Genomic DNA, 14727 nt, shown 5'->3' on the forward strand with positions numbered 1-14727 from the left:
GCAGTGGGACGCGGGCGCGCACGGAGCCGGGCGCGAAGTCCTGGCTGCAGCGCAGGGAGCTGAGCGGCGCGGGTTCGAAGTCGGTGTTTTGAGATCCAGTTCAGGAGTTCGAACTGGTCTCAGCTTCCCCTCCTGGGAAATGCGGGAGTGAGCTCAGGACAGGGATATGAGTCGAGAAAACACAGAGCCACCCTGGAAAGGTGAGTGACCGCTCATATCGGTTCCTCTACCCAGATCTGCGCCGGAGCCCCCACAGCCCTCTGGGGCAGCTCGGTAAGGTCACCTGTCTCCGATCTGGGGTGATCGTCTAATGGTTGCTGTGACCGTAAGCGATAATAATAGTGGAGGTTATAGGCCGGCACACCTGGCTCCCATACTGCGTAGACGCGACCTAAGGGGTGCGAGCCCGAGAGGGCATCGCTTAAGGGGGAGGAGGAGGAGCGTTTGTCACATCAGAGAGACTTAGAGGTCCGGGCAGCCAGGGCCGTGGGACCCAGAGCTGGGCCTGGGTTCTGGAGCCAAACAGGCCACATTTGGGGGTTGGCAGTTTCACCTTCTCCGCAGAGTGCCACAGTTAGAGCTCAGATTCTGAGTCAGACGGGCCTGTGTTCTCGCCCAGGTGCTTCTCTGTTTTCCAGCCTCAGCTGTGTGACTTTAGGCAAAGTGATTGCCCTTCTCTGGGCCTCGTTAGCCTCGTCTGTAACGTGGGCGTGCGCGCCCCTGTTGTGCTGGGTGGCCGTGAGGACTGAATGACGTCTGGCGTCTGCCTGCAGTGGCTGTGGGCTCTTGGCGATTACGGCAGTGGTGGTGATGTCGCCTTTGTCACCTGTCCTGACCCACCAGTGTGGTAATCAAAGGCGAGTGCATGAAGAAAGGGCGGGGCTACCGCATGCCAGAATGGCTGTCCTGGAGCAGCCTTCGAGATCAGCCAGCTCAGCTCCCAGATGGGGAAACTGAGGCCCAGGGAGAAAGGACCCAGCCAGGGCACACAGGGAGTCAGTGCTGGGACAGGGCTGGGCTCCTGGGGCCAGGGCTGGCCCCAGACTGTGCTGTGTGCCCTTCCTTGCCATGCACACAGACCCCACGCTGCAGAGGACGAGGTTTTTCCAGGCTAGCAGGGGGTCCCCCGCCCAGGTCTCCAAATGTGAGGAACTCGGCCACTCGCCTCGCTCCCCTCTGCTGATGCCCAGCGTGTGTCGGCCTGGTGGGTGGCCAAGTTGGTGCTTCAGTGGCTCCAGTGGTGACCCCTGGGAAGAGCTGAGCCACAGGCCACCTGGCCCTAGGCCTTGCTGCCCTGCCCTGCCCTGCCCCTCCCGAGTGCTCACACTGTGCTTTTGTTTCAAGTTTGTCTCTGGTTCTGGTGCTGTCCCGTGTGGGGACAGACTGGTTCAGCGTCACTCAAGGTAGCAATGCTGGGATTGAGACCTAAGTCTGGCTCACTCCGGATGCCGGGCCTGCTGGGCTCTTGGGGGTGGGGCTTGGACAACGCGTCTGACGCCAGAACACCTGGCTCCCTCTTACCATCCTTGTGGCCGTTTCTCAGTTTTTCTATGTCCTCATCTGTAAAATGGGCATGATTTTACCACCTACCTGATAGGGTTGTTGTGAGACTCAAGTGAGGTCAGAAAGGCACTTTGCCAACTGCTATCTGAGCTAATTATATACTCTTTGTAATTATTCCCACTGCCTTCCTGTAGCTCTGACTCTCCCAGCTCGCCAAGCAGGAGCACCTGGGCTCCTGCTCCCTGTGGGCTGGGGTGATGCTGTTGGCTCATTGGCCCAGCTCAGAAGGGCCTGGGGACCTGCCCTGGACCCAGCCCCTTCCTCTCGCAGCCTCCGTTTCCTCCTCCGTTTCCTCCTCCGCGGACTGTGGGTCACTGTGGGGCTGCAGGAGGACTGCTGGCTCTGGGTGCTGCTGGCGTCAGGGGCCTGGTCCTAGGGAGGTGGACGACCCCAGCGCAGGGTCGAATCCCCTCTGCCCTGGACCTCACCATGCCAGCCACCTGGGCAGGGCTCTGTGAATGGGAGGGGCTGGCAGGCCAGGGGAGAAGAGCCAGGAGGAAGCGAAGGCAGGGACAGAACGCAAGGAAGACTCCATGCTGTGGGGTTCGGACCCCAGCTTTCTGCCGACTTGCTGTGTGACCTCAGGCAGGTCACTTCACATCTCTGAGTCTTAGTTTCTTGCTCTCAGACACCTCCCACCTTGCCAGGCTGTTGTGAGGCGCCAGCGAGATACGGCATATATGAAAACGCCTGGTACACAGTCAGTGCCTGATAAATGCTGAGCTCCCAGGGGCAGGGGTGGCCTCCTGCAAACCCCCGGGCACCAGGGCGGTGGCGGGGGGGCGGTGTGCTGGGGTGTCTGGCCTGGCTGGGATGGGATTGGCCAGGGAGATGGCTGCTGACCAGCCCCTGGGGCCTGTCCCTAGCCTCGCTGCCACCATGGAAACTTGGAGCATGCCAGGCACGGAGAAAGAGCTGGGGAGGAACTTGGCGATGTGGGGATGCCGCCCCCAGACCCCCATAGCACCACAGCGGGAACGGGCCAGAGGGCCAGGTCTGGTTCTGTCTCCGCCGCGCTAGGGACCTACTGCTGGCCATGACCCAGTGGCCTTCAGCCTGCGTGCTCACGGAACAAGGCAAATGAGTGTCCACCTCGGAATAGCTGGAGTGGCAAAGGAAGCACCGCGTGCGGACTGTGCCCTGCACACTCGGTACCGGGAGGTCCCCGGCCTGCTTCCCTGGGGGACTCCGGTCAGCGGGGAAGGAGACAGCCTGCTTTACTCCTGAGGGAGGGAGGGAGGGAGGGAGGAAGAACGAACGAAAACATGAGCTACAAAGCAATCGGACAGCTGAGACACCATCTGTGTTTTCCTTTTTTTTTCTTTCTCTTCGTTTTTAAAACAATATAGTGCAGACTGCACTTCTCACAGTAGAATATAATGGTCAATTTTAGTATAAAAAAAAAACATTCTCAGAGATTTGTAAATGCACTTAGTGCTCGAACAGGCCTTGGAGAGAGATACAGTACCGCTTCTGGAGCGCCAGAGGGGCCGGGGCTTGGGGACTCGGGGCCTTGCGGACTTGATGGAAGGGTGGACTCCTGCCTACCTTCCCCTCCTCGATGGTGTGGGACAGGCCTTGGAGGGTCGTTTGCAGGAACGGAGTTGGATTGGGTCTCCCTGTTAAAACCAGTAGGTTGCCCCCTCACTGGCTCCCAGGAGACCCCCCGAAGAAGGCAAGTTAGGGTCCCTCTGAATGGGGTCTAAGATTGCAGGCCCTTTGTTAGCTCCTATGGCGCCTTTGTGCGAATAGGAAAATGGTGCTCCTTCCTCAAAATGCGGAAAATTGTAATAAATATACAAGTTTAGGATGCAAGTGGTGTCTCCTTGGATGAGGTGCACTTGTGCAGTGCACAGCCTGCACAACTGTGCCCAGCAGCCCTGTAAGATATATTAGAGGGAAGGGGGAAGACGGTAGTCCAGGGTTTGGAGAACAGGGATGGGTTAGGAAGGAATGGTGGGGGTGGAGGGTGGGAGGAAAGCGGAATCAGTAGTCCCTGGGGCCTCTACCGGAGTGGTCTTCACCTGGATTGGTTGGTTGGGGGACACTCTGGGCCCAGTGACTTCCTATAGGCCCCCTTTCTTTGCTCCTTTTCTAGGGGACTGGGAGCTCATGTGGGAAAACTCAGCCACCTGACCCCTGGGGGCTGCTCTGACCCTCACCCTGACTCTGGAGTGTCCCACTTCCTCCTGCATCCCACCCTGGCCTGAGCCCCTCTCCCAGGAGACCCGGAAAGAACCATTCCTGTTTTTAAGTGGTTTCTCTCTCCCTGCCTCCGCCAGCTTTGATGGAGGAAGGCGTGGACGTCAGCAGATGCCCCGGGGCCCTCCCCGTGTCCTGGGGCAGCTGATGGTGGGACAGAGCCTTGGTGCTTGAGGTCACCCTGCCACCCCCCAACCGGCAGTGACGAGGCAGAGGCCAGCCCGGCTTCCCTGTGGGCATCGGCAAGCACAGGGCAGGGCGGGGCGCCCCCGCGAGCCGCTCACCCTGTTCTGCGGCCTGCCTCCCCCTGCAGCGCCCTGTCCGTCCACCCGCGTGTCCGCTGGGCAGACCTTATCTGTAGACGGGCAGGCGGATGTGGGCGTGCTGGTGGTCGAGCAGCCGGGGCACAGCCACCGTCTCGTAGCCCTTGCCCAGCATCTGCTCCTTGATGCAGGGCGGCCGGATGTCGTTGATGAGATACTCCAGCGACTGCAGGCTGCTGCTCAGCACCGACGTGTTGCACATGCTCTTGCTGGGCAGGCCCGACAGGGCGTCCGCGGGAGGCCCAGCCAGCTCCCGGGATGCCCCAGGCCCCAGCTCGGTGACCGCCACGGCCGCCGCCGGGTTGTAGCAGTCGCTAGTGGGGGTCACCAGCACGCTGTTCCAGGGTGCAGCGAAGTACTGGCCCACGGTGAAGCTGGCGGGCAGCCCCACACCGCAGTTGAGGGGCGACCCACTGGCCCACTCGTACGCCCGGGCCCCGCAAGCCTCAGGGGACTTGCTGGCCACCGTGCTACTGCTGTAGGCACGCAGTGGCTGGGGCGGCGGCGGGGGTGGCTTCTGTGGCCACAGCAGGTAATCCAGGCCGGCGTCTGCGTACCCTGCAGGCTTGGCGGCCCCGGCGAGTGTCAAGGCTGGGGTGGCTCCGTGGCCCAGCTCGGTGCCTTTTCGGCAGTCGGGCAGACCGGCAGCGGCCGAGTAGGCCATGCTGGGGAAGCTGGGCACCGGGCCGTGCTTGGCCGGGCTGGGGTGGGGAACGGCCACGCCCTGGCAGGCAGCGGGTGCGGCGCCTGGGGCCTGGCACTGCTGGTTGAGCTGGTAGAGGATGCTGTGGATGGAGGGCAGGTTGGAAGGCGGCAGGGGCAGGCCCCGGCCCGGCAGGGGGATGACAGAGGCGGCAGTGGCAGCTGCGGGCAGGCTGGGTGGCGGGGCAGGCGCCTCGGGCGGCTTGGGGTAGGCCAAGGGCCCCAGAGTGCTGGGCGCCGGGTAGGGCGCGATGCCCACCTGCACGGCGGCCGGCGACAGTTTGGTCCGCTTGCCCTCGGCGCTCTTGAGCACGCTTTTGGTGGGCCCAGCGGGTGCGGCCACACTGGAGGAGGAGACCGCAGCCTTGACGATGGCCAACAGGCCCTGGTAGCCGGTGGAGTGCTGCGGGTAGGGGCTGTAGCGCTGGCCACTGGTGTCATAGCCGTTGACGGTGCGGCCGAGGTGCTTGTGCTGGGGCACGCGGATGTTGGTGGGGAAGATCTTGATGGACAGCGGGCTGTTGGCCACCTTCTCGGCGTAGGCATCCAGCTCGGCCGGGCTCGGGTAGCGGGAGGAATGCATGGAGCTGGCCACCGCCTCGCCTGCACGGGGACAACACACAGGTGAGAGCCCACCGGAGCCCCCGCGGCCACCCCCGCTGCTCCCCACGGGACCCGCACGCCGGCCCCTCCCCTCGCTCTTGCCGCGATTCATTCCCTTCTCCTCCCTCCATTGCTTCTGTATTTTTAAACTTTGGATTTATATGTAAAGTACAACAAGGAAACAGCACACGTCAGAAGCTTGAGAACTTTCACAGAAGGAGCACACCTGTGTAATCACACCCAGGCCAAGAGATAGGACACTGCTAGTCCCCCGTGTCCCCACCCAGTCCCTAACCACACCCGTGTTTACCGTTAGCCTGACTTTGACAACACGCACAGCTCATGCCTGGTTTTGGGGTAAGATGGAGTCCTGCAGTACGTGCTCATTTCATCTGGCCTCTGTCCCTAATGCTACGTGAGATTCATCCAGGTGGCCGCGCATGGCAGAGTTTGTCGTCCTCACTGCCGTGTGGCGCTGTCGTGTGACTACACCACAGTCTGCTCAGCTTTCTACTCTTGATGGCGTTCGGGTTGTTTGCAGCTGATCCAAATAGCACCGCGACCCCTGGCGCACACCTGAGTTCTGTTGAGGACACGCCCTGGAGTGGAACTGCTGGGTCCCGGGGGAGGCATCTGCCCAGCGTTAGGAGAAAATGCCCAACAGTTTGCCCAAGAGGTTGTGCCAGGCTACACTCCGCCCGCAGAGCACGGGCGTCCCGGTGGCTCCACGGCCCCCAAAGACACTGAGTCTCGTCTTTTGCTTGTTCACCACTCTGGTGGCGTCAGTTTCTTTTGTCCCTTTCCTTATCCTTCGGTGCCTCCCCGCCTCACCTGTAAAACGGGGCGATGCCCGCCTGCTCCGTGCACAGAGCGCGGCACGGGGACAGTTGCCAGGAGGGGCCGTGCTGGGGGAGCTGTTGGCTTTCACCTTGCTCGGGCTGGAGGGAGGTGAGGAGGGGTTTCACCCCCTGCCCCCGCCTGCTGCCCAGCCCCTCCCCGAGTCTGCCAGCCACCTGCAAGGCCAACGTGGCAGCTACTGCCTTTTTAGTGAGCTGTCGGCGTGGGCTGAAGGGTGGGCTGTGCCAGGCTGGCTGTCCCTACTGTTAGTGGGCACAACTGGCCCTGCCAGCGGAGGTGGGCCATGGGCAGGCAGACCCCTTGCTCTCATCCAAAGCCCCTCCCTGGCCAAGCCATTCCCAGGTGCAGCCCACGGCCTTCCCCGGGGCCCACTGTGTAGGGAGCGAGGCGGTGGTGGGGGCTCTGTGAGCAGGCGGAATGGCCCTGGGCAAGCTGTTTGACCAGCTGTGCCTCAGTTTCCCCACATGTGGATGGGGGGGTGGTGATTGTGCCAGATCTGCAGGGTGGCCTCGAGGAATGACAATGGCAATGTCAGTGACAACAGGGGCGAGGTGCACAGTAGGTGCTGGGAGAACATGACTCCCAGGGGGACTTGGGAGAGGGGCTGCACCACTCTGAGCCTCAGTTTCCTCTTCTGTAAAATGGGGGTGATGCTGCTGCTAACACCACCTCCCAGGGCAGCTGGGAGGGTCTGAGCAGTCACGTGTGGTGGCAGCGCCGGCATCAGAAGCTGGTGCTCTGTGCTTGGGGTATTGATGCCCCCCCCACCTGCCCGGGGAGAGGGCCCTCCTGGGAGGGGAGGGGCAGGGGGCACATGCCGCCCTTCTGACTGCCACCGGGGGGGGGGCTGACATTGTGGCTGGGGGTGGAGCGCAGCCCTGCTGCCTCCCCTAGGCCTCCCCACTGATCAGAAGGCCACACGCCACGTCCCTTCTAGAGCCTCACTCTCCACCCCTCGTGGGCTCACAGGCAAATGAAATACGTGCTGTGATGGGAGGCGCAGGCAGTGTTGGGACATGGGGAGACCCAGCCGGGGCCTCACAGCTTCTGGAAGGAGCAGCATCCCAGTTGAGTCCCGAGGTGCTGATGGAGGGTCATGAGGGGGGAGGAGAGAAACAGATTTCAGGCAGAGGAAACGGCCGGGGCAAAGGTGCGGAGGTGAGGAAGTATATGTCCCCGTGGGAACTGTAAGTAATTTAGGACGCAAGCAGGAGCCCAGAGCAGGCTTTCGGAGGACAGGTGACCAAGAGAGGTGGCCTGGGAGGGCCGTGGGCCAGAGCAGGGAGACCCTCTTCACCGCGGGACAGCGCCTCTCACTGCAGGCGTGCTGGCCACGTCTGGAGGCGTGTCTGGCTGTCACGACTGGCAGTGGAGGTGCTCCTGGGACCTGGCGGGTGGGAATCTGAGATGCTGCTGAGCGTCCTACAATGCACGGGGCAGCCCCCACCACAGGGGATCGTCCAGCCAGGCGTCAGCAGGACTCGGGCATCGGGCAGGCTGGGAAGGTTTTAAGCAGGGTGGGGTGGGCCAGGCCTATGCTTTAGAAAGCCCGTTCCCCTCGGCCCTGGGGTGAGGGTGCGGGTACGAGCTGGGCAGGAGCAAGTAGGCAGCACCGCGCACCCTGAGGGGGCTGGGGCAGCCCCTCTGTCCCTCCGGCCTAACCTGGGCTGGGCAGGTGGAGCCCTGACTCTGCCTGGGGCAGCCCCCTCCTAAGTGGCCTAAAATAAACCCGGTGTGGAGAATGGAAATGTCACTTTGGCCAACGGGGGAATCTTTCTCCGAGATTGGATTTAAACTACATTATACAAGCAATTTCATGGGCACTTAGCGCCACTCGGAGAGTCCCGCAAAAAAGGGACCAGCTCTTCATTTACCAGCCATAAATCAGCAGTTGCTATAATGAGCACAAAAATGTCACTTTTATGCAATTTTACAGATGAACAAAACTGGTGAAATTAACTGTGGTAACCTACTAGAGTCAGCAAAAGCAGCTGCTGGGGAAAAAAAATTATATCTGTATGTATTTTTGTTCCTCTTAAACTCTCTTCCCAAGCAAGTTTCTGCCATTGTGGTGTGAAAACTCATTTGTCCTCACCATTATACTTTCATTTGGAGTTTATCTTGAGTATCCAATGAGCCACCAACTGTGAAAATGATTAAATCTACAAAATCTATCTAATGGATGGAATAAATTAGGTGTTTAAAACCTTAAGAAGACAAAAAAAAAAAAAAGGCATGCGTGTTCCCATTCCTCATTCATTGAAAGAAGGGGCGTCTTGTCCCCACCTGGTCAACAGGGCTTATCGAGGGTGGCTTGGTCCCTTCAGCTGTCGTCGGAGCTGGCAGTCGCGCGGTCACACAAAGGCTCATTGGGTGAGCACTCAGTTATGTGCTAGGCTCTGTGCCCACGGCTTTTCTTGGTGATTCTTGTTTGGAGGATCCGGCAACCCCGAGAGGTGGGAGGGGCTCCCCATTTTACAGATGAGGAAACAGACAAGCTATGGCATTTGGCAGCCAGCCTCTGAGATCCGTCATCCCCATGTGATTGTTACATCTCCCGCTATCCAGACCCTTGTACAGTACCCGGGACCCACATCGAACAGGACTGACCTGTGTCACCAGTACGATATTATGGAAGTGAGAGTGTGTGGCTTCTGGGGCTTGGTCATAAAAGACACTGCGGCTTCCTCCTTGCTCTCCCCGACCACTAGCCCCGGGGGAAGCCACTACTGCTCGAGGACGCTGGAGCAGCCCGTGGAGAGCGCGCCCCGAGCAGATACGAACGGCGGCCTCCAGCCCACAGCTGCGTGAGCCTGCCGGGAGCAGAGCCTCCAGCCCTGGTCAGGCCTTTGGATGAGCCTGCAGCCCTGGCTGCTACCCTGACCGCAACCCCGCTGAGCTGCTCCCAAATTCCTAAGCCACAGAAACCACGAGGAATGCTGAGTGATTACTGGTGTCTGAAGCCTCTGGGTTTGAGTTTTGCTTGTTCCAAAGCAGTAGATAACTCGGGTGCTTGTCTCACAGATGAGGACACGCGGGCTCAGAGGTTCCCAAGAGCACACAGCCAGCAAAGGGTGGAGCTGGAATTCAGACCCAGTCTGTCTGCTTTCCAGGTCTTCTTCACCCCACCCCGAGGCCCTCCCTCCTCTTTTGATGAGGCGGACGGTGCTAAGGACTGGGGGCTCCGACCCATCAGAGGCCACCCAGCTGGGCACTTCTCACTCTGCCTTCGGCTTCTCCCGTGCTCCTAGTGGCCGGTCACCCCGAGCCCAGTCTCTCCTGGGGACGTGTGTGGTGGGCTGCTCAGTGCCTTCAGGTGGGGCATGGACCTCCAGGTCACCAGAGTCCCCGATCTCAATCCTGCTCTGGTCACGGTGCCCCGGTGGCCCCTGGAAGCCTCTGGGTTTGCAGCCCCTGCTTTATACCTCGTTCCATGACGAACTTTCTCCTGAGCCCAGCCCCGGGGCCCTCAAACCCAGTCTGTTGCACCAGAGTACAGTGGAGGTGGCTTGGGGTGCCACCTGGGCCCGACCCCAGCCTGGTGAAGGCGCCAGGCCCAGCCACGAGTGTTCCGTGTTGATTGCACAGTGACACAGGAAAAGGCTGCACACGGGGGACCCGGGTGAGCCCGTGGTCTAGGATGGGCTGCTTAGCAGAGGCGAGGATGGGGGTTAACGTGGGGCGGTGGAGGGGGCCCGTTGAATAGGACGTGGCGGAAGTGGCACTGTGACTCTCACGGCTCAGTTGTAAAAGCCAACGTGGCTTCCACCTGCAGTGTGCTCACGTCCATCCTTGGAACCCGGCCACCGTGTTCCCAGGAAGCTGGGGCCGGCATCAAGCTCCAGACTTGTGCACGAGCAGGTCTGCAGAAGGCGCCAGTGGCCCCTGCCCCCCGGGATACCACGGAGCAGACGCGCACCATCCCCCCTGCGCCCCGTCCCCCCAGCACGATAAATGTCTGTTTGACACGGCAGAGTTTTGGGGTAACTTGTTACGCAGCCGCAGGTAGTAGCCGGCCCAGCGGGGTGTGGGGGGCTGTGAGTACAGGGTGGGGGGCAGAGTCAGTGAGCAATGTTCCCTGATACGACAGTTCCTGAGTACAGCTTGGAAGGAGGTACGGGAGGGAGCCCCACAGACACCTGATGAAAGAGGGCCTCGGCAGTGGGGACAGCAAGGGCACAGGGCCTGGTGTGCCTGGGGGGGGCAGGAGACAGATGCAGGATAGGTGGGGCCCGCCATGCAGACCCACGGTCCTTGGGCCACCGTTGGGACCTGGGCACATGCTCCACATCGGAGGGCACAGAGCCGAGGGTGGTAGGAAGCCCTGAGAGCATCCAGGGGGCCCTCGGCAGCAGTGGGACTCCCCGGGCATTAACCCTGAGCTTCGGGGGGACTCCGACGATGTGGGGGACGAGTACGGGGCAGGTGCGTGGGAAGAGGGGCTCTGCAGCAGGTTGTCCAAGACCAGCCTGCTTCCCTCTCCGAGGGGGTGGAGCCAAGACTTGAAGAAACAAGCCCCAAATGCCAGCAGCGGCGCCCCGAGGGAGCGGGGCGCTGGGTCATGGGCTAGCATTTCTTCTCTGTGCTTCTCTGTAATCCTGACTGCGTATGGATTTGGGACGGGGGAGGGGCGCACAGCTCCCTGCCCTCCCGGGTCCTGCCTCCAGCCTGGGACGGTGCCCGGTGCCCTTGACGTCTGCATCAAAGCGTCCGCTGATTCCCTTGGCCTTGAGCAGCCTGCAGGCTCTGCAGCTGCCCTTGTGAGGCAGCGTCCACCCCCAGGCAGAGCGCAGAGGCCATGGTGGGCAGCCTTATGGTGCCTGGGAGTGAAGGTGGCACGGGGGCTCCGAGTCACAGACCTGGTTCAAACCCCAGCTCTGGCATCCACTGGCTGTGTGGCCTCAGGTTCGCTGCTGCCCCTCTCTGAGCTTCGGTTTCCTCTTGTGTAAAATGGATTCATGCTGATGGTGGGTTTCTGGGGCGGGGCGGGGGGGAGTGTGAAGCGCCAGCCTAGCTCCTGTTGGTGGTGGTGATGACACTGATGTCTCTCTCTGTAAAACCCTCCACCGTGCCCATGTCTATGTGAAGTCTGAGCTGCTTGGGGTGGCATTTGACCCAGACCCTGGCCCAGACCTCTCCCTGCAGCCCTCCCTTCCGCCAGGCCCCTGGACGTGCACATGGCGTCCCCGGGGCCTCCTCTCATATGCCACTCTGGTGAGTGTTCCCTCTGGGCCAGGCATTGGGCCAAACCCTCAGGGCCTTGCCCTAGTGCCATCCTAGCGGCAGCCCCGGGAGGTCGGACATCCGAGGACTAGGGTGTCAAACTGGGGAGGCAAATCCCTACAGGGGACAGGTGGGTGCGGAGGGTGTGTCCTGCTGAGAATATTCATAGTTAAAACAATGTTCAAACACTGAGCAGGGCAAACCACACACTAGGCGGGCAGGACATGACCTGGGGGGCCACCAGTTTGAGACCTCTGGTGGCAGAGAAGGGATTTGTGAGCCAAGATTTGAGCCCTGGTCATGCGCCACTGGGCTCCTGCTCTTAGTCACCAGGCACCGTAGACACTGTGGCTTGTGCCTGCTCTGCCACGCGGACCTGCCGCCTTCCCTTGATAACCCGACTCCCAGCGGTCCTGCGGAGTCCTAGCCTCTGCAGCCTGCTCCGCTGGTCCGCATCATCTGTTCCCTGCCCCGCGCCCCGATGGGAAGTGTCCCATCTCCAGGTCCCAGTACCCCATCCAAAGTGCTGACTCTGGGATCTCGTGGGATTGTGCACGAGGCAAGGGCAGCGTGTTTGGTTCACTGCCGGCTCCGGGGCCCACCAGGGCCTGCGTCAGGTGATGGCAGCAAGAGGTGTCGCTCACGCGCTCCTACCCCCCGCCCACTCCTGTCCCTCCAGGTCTCAGCTGAGGGGCCCCCCAGGACCCCGTGCTGTAGCTATCTGGTGACTTGTCTCCTGTGCTAGGGCTGGAGGCCCCTGAGGGCAGACCCTGTTCTTTGCCACCGCCCTGATGTCTAAATAAACGCGCACAACCACCGTGGCAGGTGCTGGGGAAGCGTTGGGTGAGTGGCGGTTCCAGGGCCAGAGAAGCCCCTGTTCCGAGGCCCTCGAGAGGCTGCAGGGGCAGCTGCCAGGCAGGATCTGGACTCAGGTGTGCGGAAAGCAAGGTGCCCTCCCCGCCCCTTCCCCTGCTCTGCCCCCCGCATGCCACGGCCTCCATTAAAGGCTTGTCGGGAAATGTAAAAGGCTGGCTGGAAGTGCCGGGCGAGATGTCGCTGCCATTAAGTTAATGTTATGGGCCTTTTACAGGTGTGTTAAATAGACGCAGTTATTAACGAGTAGATTAAGCCAATTAAAACCAGCCCTTTGAGTGGGATTTAATGTTGCTATAGGGAGACTTGAGAGCTCGGCTGCTCTGCTGACTTCTAGAAGCTTTGAGGAGGGGGCGGGGCACCACAGGGAGCACAGAGTGGCGAGGAGCTCTGGCTGGCGTCAGGCCACAGGGGCTCAGTGCCCAGCTTTGCCACTTGCCGCAGGTGACACTGGGCAGGCCATCGAGCCTCAGTGTCTCATCTGTGCAAGGATGAAGGGGTGGGTGCATCGCGGGGCTGTTGAAGTCACTGGCATACTCTCTGCACCGTAAAGCATGTGATGTGTTCCATCAAGAGGGAGGCAGGGATGGGACGCTGGCCCAGAAGTGCCGGTCCCACACTGTCCGGGATTCTCAGCGGGACCTCAGGCACCTGCCGGAACTATGCGGCTCAATATGGCAGGGAGGCCCGGGACAGGCTGCGTCTGGGGAGAGGCACACTTTCTCCAGTCCTCACCCCACTGTGGCTGGCACCAGTGGACAGGTCAGCAGACCGAGCGAGGCTCGGAGAGAGGGCAGGTTGCTGGCCTGAGGCTCCCGCGCTGGGAGTGGGGAACAGCAGGCTTGGAGCTGGGTTCTGCCGGTACCAGAGGTGCACCCTGGATGGCCCTGTGGTCCCAGATTCCTACCGACTCACTGGGGGTGCCCCTGAGAAGCGGTTCCGTTGGTGGGCCTCAGTTTTTTGGACTGTAGAATGGAGCTAACTGCTGCTTCCCCACAGGAGCGGGGAGAATGAAACGCGTGCCAGGCACACGGTCGGTGCTCACCCAACGTCACCTCTCTTTCACGCGGCGGCAGATGCCGTCTGCTGCCTCCTCCGTTAAGGCTCAGGAAGTGAGCACGGGCATTATCGGTGTGGAAATGGGGGAGCCAGGGGTGTGCGAGGCCTCCCCAGGACAGAAGGGGGCCCTGGCCGTAGGGTCTGGCCCCAGCCCGCAGGGAGGAGCTGTTCCACATCTGCATTCCCCTTCTCCACGACACTCTGCCCTTGGAGGTGGCAGCCTCCTGAATGCTCAATTAACATGACACTAATTAGCTGGTGGCACCAGCAGAATCCCCAATGAGGTCGCCCGGGAGGAGGGGCAGGGAAGGCGGCTGGGATAGGGCAGACGCGGCTGTCCTCTGGCCTCCGCTGGGAGAGACGTGGGGAGGGGTGGAGGTGGCTGCTGAGTACTTGCCTGGCCGTCCCAGGGACCCTGAGCCTCCAGCCCGGCCCACTGACTAGAGTGGTGGCCTTGGAGCCTGGGGGGAGTCCACGTGCCCCTGCTGCCAACTGGGGGACCTCAGGGAAGTGCCCACAGCTCTGGCCTCTGTTTCTGGGAGGTGGGGGGAGAATGATTAAATGAGAGAATGCATGTCAGATGGCTTAGGACACAGCAGGTGCTGGAAAAGCTGGCCACTGTCCTTCTAGCTCTTTCTGGGCTGGGACAGGCGATGGAGGGTGGTAGTGAGCACTGGGCACTGCACAAAGGATCCTGCCTCTCTTGCTAATCGTGTGTGTGCACACACGTGCGAGCTCGCACAGTGCCTAGATGCTCAGGGCACACGTGTGCTCATTCAGGGACACCCCACGCAAAGAAAGACAGGCTGCTGCTCCCAGACACACATGTCCTTCCACACCCCTGAGCCCTGCAGTGGCTGAGGTGTCCCTGTGGGTACCATAGTGTACCTGCAGGGGGTGCTTTAATCTCTCTCCAGCCTGGCTTCCCTTCCCCTCACCTGCACCTCAGTTTCCCTTGCCCGTTCCCTAACTGGGCTCTGTGAGTGAGCCCACCCCTCGCTCTCTCCCTGCGCCCAGGCCCCTGGCTTTGTCTGTGTTCCCTCTCCCGCCCGGCCTCATCTCGCCCTCCCTGCCACTGGTCAGATACCTACTCCTGTCTGTCTCCATCCACATCTGCCTGTCCCTCCCAAGTCTTGCCCCCTCCTGCCCACCACTGACTCCTGACACCTCCATCACCGTCTTTATTCTGGATGTGGGTACCTTGTAAGTGTTGCAGAAACCCCCCTTCAATGTGTGGCTTGTCTTGACTTTGTTGTTATTATTATGAATGGTGAACCGTTTTAATTTTAATGTGGTCCAACCTGGCTTTTCCTTTATTTGT

At 61.0% G+C, this 14727-nt stretch overlaps 1 protein-coding gene across 1 annotated transcript in view; it reads right to left on the minus strand.

Annotated features, from left to right (window-relative positions):
* Positions 1-2853: 2853 nt before the first annotated feature.
* The window catches only part of FAM222A (family with sequence similarity 222, member A), a 52934-nt gene continuing 41060 nt past the window's right edge, over positions 2854-14727 (minus strand). Inside the window, exon 3 of the mRNA XM_012660428.1 lies at positions 2854-5393. Coding sequence (XP_012515882.1) covers positions 4117-5393 — 1277 coding nt within the window. The 3' untranslated portion in view covers positions 2854-4116. The remainder of the gene's footprint in view (positions 5394-14727) is intronic.

This window comes from Propithecus coquereli, unplaced genomic scaffold (assembly GCF_000956105.1).
Source record: "Propithecus coquereli isolate 6110/MARCELLA unplaced genomic scaffold, Pcoq_1.0 Scaffold665, whole genome shotgun sequence".
In the NCBI taxonomy this organism is placed as follows: Eukaryota; Metazoa; Chordata; class Mammalia; order Primates; family Indriidae; genus Propithecus; species Propithecus coquereli.